The sequence below is a fragment of the Rosa rugosa genome, chromosome 1 (assembly GCF_958449725.1).
Source record: "Rosa rugosa chromosome 1, drRosRugo1.1, whole genome shotgun sequence".
NCBI lineage: Eukaryota > Viridiplantae > Streptophyta > Magnoliopsida > Rosales > Rosaceae > Rosa > Rosa rugosa.
Window position 1 is genome coordinate 55,263,710 of NC_084820.1, and position 8,597 is coordinate 55,272,306.

At 40.2% G+C, this 8,597-nt stretch overlaps 1 protein-coding gene across 1 annotated transcript; it reads left to right on the plus strand.

Annotated features, from left to right (window-relative positions):
• Positions 1 to 342: 342 nt before the first annotated feature.
• On the plus strand, positions 343 to 4,594 carry LOC133725539 (tyrosine-sulfated glycopeptide receptor 1). Its single transcript, XM_062152827.1, has 2 exons — positions 343 to 849; positions 991 to 4,594. Exon 2 carries the CDS (start codon positions 1,079 to 1,081, stop codon positions 4,373 to 4,375), a length of 3,297 nt encoding a protein of 1,098 aa, XP_062008811.1. The 5' UTR covers positions 343 to 849; positions 991 to 1,078; the 3' UTR covers positions 4,376 to 4,594.
• Positions 4,595 to 8,597: the final 4,003 nt, after the last annotated feature.

The following is an 8,597-nucleotide window of genomic DNA, read 5'->3' on the forward strand; positions in this document are numbered from 1 at the left end:
TCGCTGAAACAAAAAAGTGTGTTTGTATGCTCCACGTGTCAGTTAGTCACCGTTAGAAGAGTTTAAATAGAATTTATCTTTTTGGTCGGATATGAATTAAAGACAGACAATGAATGAGTTTAAAGCGATCCATTTTGTCTCGTAATCATTCTCAAATATATATTTATAAATATTTGTTGAAATTTTTTCAGTTTTTACTTTTGATGGGGATAAACTGACAAATTGTCAATTTGATCAAAAGTAAGTGGTATTAGGTTGTTAAAAACGTTTTACACGTCTAGTAACTGTGGAATAAGAATTTCTACTCTATCATGTGATAAATTCCTCCATTGCAGCTGTGGCTTCTTTTCTCTGTTTTTGCCTTTTTGGTCAGACACTTGTTCTGTGTTCAGTTCAACCTTGCAAATTCCCCATTTTTTGCCCAATTGTTTTCTCCCAGTCCTCGCTCCAATTCCTACCTTTGACCAATGCAACGCCCGAGTCACGAAACCACCACAGAAGATTCCATATCCCATCGTTTACCAAACACAGCAACCTCTTGGTCTTCGACCATCTGAATCCGGGTTAGGGTCCAACAACTGCAACCCGGACCCGGGTTTGAATAAGCAGCAACCATCCATCCATCCATCCATCCCCAATTCCCCATTTGTTGTTTGTTTGAGAAGCAAATAATAATGGGAGGAGGAGGCCAAGTGTTTCAAAGAATATTTGAGAAAGTGAATATCCTAATCCTACTATACACGCTAAGCTCAGAGGAATCGATCATCATCATCATCCCCATCATGATTGCAAGATTAGAAAATGTCCAACAACAACACCAACAGCCACCAGCGGCCGCCCACAACAAAAGTAAACGCTTCTTCCTCTCCCCCCCCATTGGATTTTTTTTATCATTATCATCATCTCTCTATGCCCATGTCAACGTCACTTGGCCTCTCTCTCCCCTTCCCTCTCCTTCCTTCTCTCTCTGAGTCAATCTCTCTGTACCAGGTAGCTAGCTAGCCCTCACAGACGTACATATAGATTGGTGCCCCATTGATTGGGGGTTGATTAAAATGAAGGCGACGTGTTTGGTAAAATGAGTGACTTAGACTCAGCGCCCGGCCTAGTCTTCTTCATGTCTTCTTCTCTTGTTCCGATGAAACACGACAAGGAGCCAGAGGTCCCAACATATCCAAGAGTGGAACTGATCTTTTCTACTAAATGGGTTTTCGTTTTGCTGCTTCTACTTGTTCTTCTTCCTTGCTCTGTCTCTGCTGTCTGTAACAAAGTGGATCAAGATGCTCTTTTGTCTTTGGAGCTATCTTTCAAGGTTTCCTCCCCGTTGAATTGGTCTGTTTCTTCTGATTGTTGCCTCTGGGAAGGAATACTCTGCGGCCCCGATGATGATCGAGTTGTCAGTCTAACCCTGCCAGGGAGAGGATTAAGTGGTCCGATCAGTCCAGCTATCACAAACCTCACATTTCTCACCCACCTTAATCTCTCCCACAATTATCTTTCGGGTCTTCTACCCGATGGTTTGTTTCAATCCCTTCAAGTTCTGGACTTGAGCTTCAATCGGCTCAATGGCAATCTACCACTTTCATCTAACGAAACCAGCAAGCTTCAGATTGTAGACTTGTCAAGCAATTACTTCAATGGAACAATCCCATCTTCGATCCTCACCCCATCCGTCGCTGCAGGCTCTCTCGCCACTTTCAATGTCAGCAATAACAGCTTTGCTGGCTCCATTCCCATCTCTGAGTTCTGCAAAAATGGTAGCAATCACAGCAACCTCACCATCTTGGACTTCTCCTTCAACAAATTCAGTGGCCCAATTTCCACCGGACTCGGTTCTTGTTCGAAGCTCCAAGTCTTCCGGGCAGGCTTCAATAATCTGTCTGCTCCTCTCCCTGATGACATTTTCGACCTTGCTGATCTCCAACAGCTTTCTCTGCCTGTCAATCGCTTGGCAGGACACATTGGTGATGGCATTGTGCGTTTAACCAATCTGAAGGTGCTGGAGCTCTACTCGAACCAATTGGCGGGGCCAATACCAAGCCAAATTGGTAACCTTTTCAGGTTGGAACAGCTAGCTCTCCACATCAACAACCTCACAGGTGCCTTGCCTGCATCTCTCAACAACTGCACAAATCTATCCACCTTGAATTTGCGGGTCAATTATATGTCTGGACAACTCTCTGCCTTCAACTTCTCTACACTCCAACGCCTCACCACACTCGACCTTGGCAACAACAACTTCACTGGTGAGTTACCACAAAGCCTCTACTCTTGCAAGTCACTAACAGCAGTTAGATTCGCTAATAACCGGCTCATAGGCCAGATATCAGCTGAAATAGGTGGACTAGAGTCCCTGGCTTTCCTATCCATCTCTAACAACTTCTTAAGCAATGCCGCTGGGGCTTTTGAAAATTTAAGGAGTTGTAAGAATCTGACCACTCTGGTGCTATCCAAGAGTTTTATGAATGAACCCTTGCCGGATGATGAAAGCCTAGTAGACTCTGGTGGATTTCAGAATATACAGGTTTTTGCCCTGGGTGGCTGCAATTTCACAGGTCAAGTTCCTACCTGGCTTGGCAAGCTTAAGAAACTTGAAGTCTTGGACTTGTCAGTTAACCTCTTAACCGGTCCAATTCCCAGTTGGTTTGCTACTCTGCCTAGCCTTTTCTACATGGATTTGTCCAATAATAACCTTACTGGAGGATTTCCTAAGGAGCTCTGTGGGATGCCAGGTTTGACATCAAAAGAGGCCAGCAGTCTAGCAAAGAGCAGTAATCTAGAGTTGCCAGTATTTGTGATGCCTGAAAATGCAACTAATCAGCAGTACAATCAGCTGTCCAGCCTCCCTCCAGCTATATATCTTGGTAATAACAGCCTTAGCGGCAATATCCCCATTGAGATAGGGAAATTGCAGTTCATTCTTGTGTTGGACCTTAGTGATAACGGCTTCTCTGGCAGCATCCCGGTTCAGATATGTAATCTCACCAACTTGGAGAAATTGGATCTCTCCCACAACAGACTATCTGGTGAAATACCTGCTGCTCTCAAAGATTTGCATTTCATGTCTTCCTTCAATGTGGCATACAATGATCTTCAGGGACCCGTGCCATCTGGAGGTCAGTTTAATACTTTTACCAACTCGAGCTTTGAAGGGAATCCAGGATTATGTGGCCCTCAGACTGCACAGCACTCTTGCTCTCAATCAACAGCATCTCCACCATCAGCACCAGTTCGTAGTCGGAGGTCAAACAGAATCCTTCTGATTGGGCTTGCATCTTCTATTTGTTTTGGCATTGTTTTTATCATTGCAATGCTAGCTGTGTGGGTGTTGTCTAAGAGAAGAATTATTCCAGGAGGTGATTCTGACAAGATGGAATTGGATACAATCTCTAGCTATTCCACTGCTGCTGTTACTCCTGAGCTTGAGAAGGATACCAGCCTGGTCATCGTGTTCCCTACCAACACCAATGAAATCAAGGATCTTAATATATATGAAATACTGAAAGCAACCAACAACTTCAATCAAGCAAACATCATTGGCTGTGGAGGTTTTGGTCTGGTATACAAGGCAACATTAGCAAATGGAACCAATCTGGCTGTTAAGAAACTCTCAGGAGACTTGGGTTTGATGGAAAGGGAGTTCAAGGCGGAGGTTGAGGCACTTTCCACTGCTCAACATGAGAACCTTGTTTCACTGCAAGGGTATTGCGTGCATGATGGTGTTCGTCTATTAATGTATTCCTACATGGAGAATGGAAGCTTGGATTTCTGGTTACATGAGAAACCTGATGGTGCTTCCCAATTAGATTGGCCAACACGGCTGAAGATTGCACGGGGAGCAGGGGCTGGATTGGCTTACATGCATCAGATATGTGAGCCACACATTGTGCATCGTGATATCAAGTCCAGCAACATCCTGCTGGATGATAAATTCAAGGCACATGTTGCTGATTTTGGGTTGTCCCGGTTGATTCTTCCATATGAGACTCATGTTACAACCGAGCTTGTTGGTACCCTTGGTTACATTCCTCCCGAGTATGGACAAGCATGGGTGGCCACTTTAAGAGGAGATATGTACAGTTTTGGTGTTGTCATGCTTGAGCTGCTCACTGGAAAAAGGCCGTTTGAGGTATGCAAACCAAGGTCATCGGGAGATTTGGTTGGTTGGGTACAGCAAATGAGGAAGGAGGGCAAAGCTGAGGAAGTTTTTGATCCTCTCCTGAGAGAGAAAGGCTTTGAAGAAGAGATGCTGCAGGTGCTTGATGTAGCTTGCATGTGTGTCAACAGGAACCCTCTTAAGAGACCAACCATCAAAGAAGTTGTCGATTGGCTGGAAAATGTAGGGGCATCTCACCATGACTTGAATAAAGACTAGCAAAAACCTTTTCTTGACACATCCTAAGATCTTCATATGTATACTTGCACATAGATATATGGTTTTGTTGATGCAGATTTTCCCAACCTTACCTCTGTAAATGGTATTGTTTTGAAGCTCTATGGAATCACTTCTTGTGTTAAACTTATAAAAGTACATGTCATTAGTGAGAAAATGAATGCTCTCCTGGCACACAGGCCAGTCTTTTAGTTCTGCTCATTTTCATCTCTAGTACTGAAAACTATTGTCTTACTCATGCTCTTGCCTTAAATTCTTTGAAAATCTATACATCTGGAGACACTGCTGATGCATTACTGCTATAAGCATTTGAAATTTGTTCAAGGTCTCTGCAATCTGAAACCAAAATCTGTCATGGGAAGGAAAAAGAAAAAAAATAGTGCTTTATACTGCTTGCTGGTGGCAGGTTTTTCTTTTTTCAGTTCTTCTGCATTCTCTTGTGGATATCCCCTTAGTGATATGTCGATTCATTCATTCGCAGAAATTTGGGATAAGCACATACATGAAGCAACTCTGAAATCTGAATTGAATATAACTGAGAGAGCAAATTGTGCAGCTTTTGTTTTAGACTTCTTTTACTGATCGAGCAGGATATTCACTACGTGAGCAGTGCCCAGCCAGGTCTAACTACAACTGTATTTGTGGGTTTTGATACTGAGCTTTTACTTCTGGGAAAGTGTATATGTTGGTTGCAGTGAATGCAATGTGAACAATCTGCCCAGTTTAAATTTATAACAAGCGACTGAAGGATGTCAAAATAGGAATTAGAGCATATGGTTATATTTCGTATAAAATACATGCAGATGCTCACATCAAGTTTTGTTTATCTGGTGTTGGTAACTTGGTATCGAAGTATGATGAACTCTGTATTTGGAAACTAAGGATTCTTCCATCTTCCAAAACAAAGGAAACGTATTGTCTTACTTATGCTCTTGCTTTATATTCTATGGAGATCTCTACATTTTGAGACTACCAATGCGCCGTTATGTTATACGGATTTGAAATTCGTATGAGGTCTCCGAAGTCAGGAGACAATTGACTTCCATTTTCTCACAATTCGTCATGGAAAGACATGGAAAAGAAAGAACTATATATACAGATCTTGGAAGATGCAGATGTTATGGAGTAGGTATTTATGATTCACGTACAGTTCTAAAATTTTAGGTATGATTGAAAGCAGGAAGTTCCTCTGATTCTTTTTCTTGGTCTAGATACTCACAACTACAATGTTGCTGAAGTATCTTGTGTATCTGGATATTGCAGTCAAGTCTTGTTCTCTCTTTACTCGGACAGGAAGAACCTAGTTGAGAGTGAAGTGTAGAGCATTATGAGGCAGACAAGATTAGGGAGTGGGGGATTGATCTCATCAGTTTGGAGGTTGAAATTGAATGCCTGTCTATTTGCTCAGGCATGAAGATCATACTTTTATGAGATAAAGCTTGGTGTTGGACAACTTTCTGTGCAGAGTGCTTTTTGAGTCATTAATTTTGAAAATGAAAATTGTAGATGTGACACCACAATGGTGACAATAAACAGTACCGGATCAAGTCTTGTGATTTGTGTGTAGAAAGTTCTGCAACAAAGAATCATACTTCAGCTGCAAAAATTCAGTCACTCTCTCCCTCAGTTGCAAGAATACCGTTATATGTCAGGTAGATATCTTTTATATATTTACCGTTATATTAGTTAATTTTATTGACGTGTAGTTTTTTTTTTTTTCCGACTAGGTTGAGATTCGCGCTGTACAATGACTGCATACTATGGTATAAAACAAAGGCCGGTCAAAGAAGAAAGTTGACAACTTGTTGAATAGAAATAAGAAAATTGCTAATTATAATAACGGAAAAAAACGAATGTAAACAAACAAACACAAGCACAAGAGGTTAGGAGATTAGATAAATAAAAACAAATTAACTAAAGTCTTCTGTAATATTACCTTATAAAATGTTAACGTATTAATGAGTTGCATTGAAACAACAATGATTATGATGTCAAATGACATTTCAAGTGGTGGTTCAGCTAAATAGAATCACAACACAAAATGTGAACCGATCAACCAATCACATTAGCCCGAATTAGAAACATTCAAAATCAATCACTCAACTTTTTTTTATTTTTTATTTTTCATCCTTTTCTTTTGAGTGAAATCACTCGATTTATTTATTTATTTTCTTTTTAGAAAATATGACTCAATTTTCTAGTAATAGGAAGGTAGGGGAGTAAAAGCAAAGTCGAAGAGAGATGAAGCTGTGGGAGTTGACTGCGGTGCTGGTGGCTGATATGGGCATTAACGTTCCTCTACGGCAACCTTTCGCCTTTCGGATGCCCTCTCTCTCCACACTTGTCGATGGCCTCATCACTCTCCTCAGGACTATGTCAAATTTGCTTTCATCATCCACCAATTTTAAACAACGTTGCTTTGGAAAATTATTGTGATGGATTGTGAAACGGGCATTGACTTTATTTGCTTAATTGATTAGGTGGAAGCAATGTTTAAGTCGTCTCAAACATGTTTTTACGTCGAGTACGCAAGCAAGAAAGACATTCAAATATACCACGTATGAATGTATTGTCTTTTGTACATGGTGTGCAATACCGTGCATCACTGAACAGATTTCAATGAGTAATGAGCATAGGTTTATAAAAGGATCAATGAATATTCGTAGAAACTCACCTGAAACTCAGCCAATTTGGGGTAGTCAGAGATCATCCCTAAACATAGGCCAGCAAGAGTATTTACAGTCTATTGTTGACACTAGAACCGCAGAATATATACTGACAACTCCAACTTGCTGCCCATAGAATCCAAAGCATGCTTTGGAAAAAGGCTTAGTGTAGGTGTTAGCTACCTGGTCGGAAAAATGCACCTTTTAAGTTCATCGAGATAATAATTTGAACCGAATTCATCTCGGCCACAAGAGAGAAACAAGATGAATCCTTAAACATAAGATGACAAGGCTGTTTATGTCTCTAGTCTGTTAGTGGCACTATTGCAGTATTACAACTGTTTCTTTTCTAAAATTACATATAAAGGACATGAAGCAAGACAAAATTTAAGGTTGCAATTCCTACATTAAGCTGCAATATTATTGGGGGTAATTCTGCCAAGTATCTAGATGTATTCTAGGCTGTCTAAATTTTTGGACAAATGCAACCCCATGTAGCTGATTTCCAGGACTTTGTTTATGTGTATATTTCTTTTGTAAATTTGTTGCAAAAAAATCTTGTTAAGAATTTGATTAGAATGAGCATGCTGCAGTGTTTTTCTTTTAATCATATTATGTATTTCATTAGTATCTTCCATCCTAAACCAGGGAATCGTACGATATGAAAAGGAATTGGTAGCCAAAACTATTGATTTACAGACAATTAGTGGAGTTTGTTGCCATTGATGCCCAAGCTATTGATGGAATGCATTGAAGTATTCTCTGTATTTCCATATTTGTTCTGTTTTATGCCTTCAATTTATGTAGTTACAAATTATCTTAGCAACACTACCCTTTCCCCTGCCGTTATCATCTTTAGGTAACACCAAATCCCTTTATGTAATTTTAGGCCAAGCATATAACTGTTTCCAAGATGGGTCATTCCTAACTACTTCTTTTGCTAGCTATTGTTTGATTTCAAATTATCCTTATCAGTTATGGGATAACAGCCGTAAAGCACTGCCTATGGGACGGCTAAAAGCACCTTTGTTTTTAGATTGTACTGTTTGGCAAATATGTAACTGTGTTTAAGTGCTAAAACATTTGTAGTGGTTTTGGAAAAAAGCAGAGGCCAGGTACCAGAATTACATATTGAGGAATCATCAATTTATTTATTGGACTCTGTTCTACCAGTAATTAAGTTCTGTTTCATCTCTCTGATGCATATTATCCATTGATTCATTGCCCTGATTAAAAGACATGGTTTCAAGGAATTGGATTCTATATGAATATGTCTGATATCCCCCACCTGTGTTATCCTCATCCTTGTCCCAAAAGCTCAGGCTATTGGGAAGCATGTCCATCTAGCTCATATTGTTTACAGACAATTGTAAGATGTTGTTTGTAAGCGATGTGTGGTTGTACACTCTACTTCATTATGATCTTTTCTAGCTGAGTGCTAGCTGCATAAACTGTTTCAGTAATATTGCCATCCGTAACAAAGTTTATGTGGTGTGTGACAATCGGAGAGTATTTTTAACCACATAATCCAGTTCTGA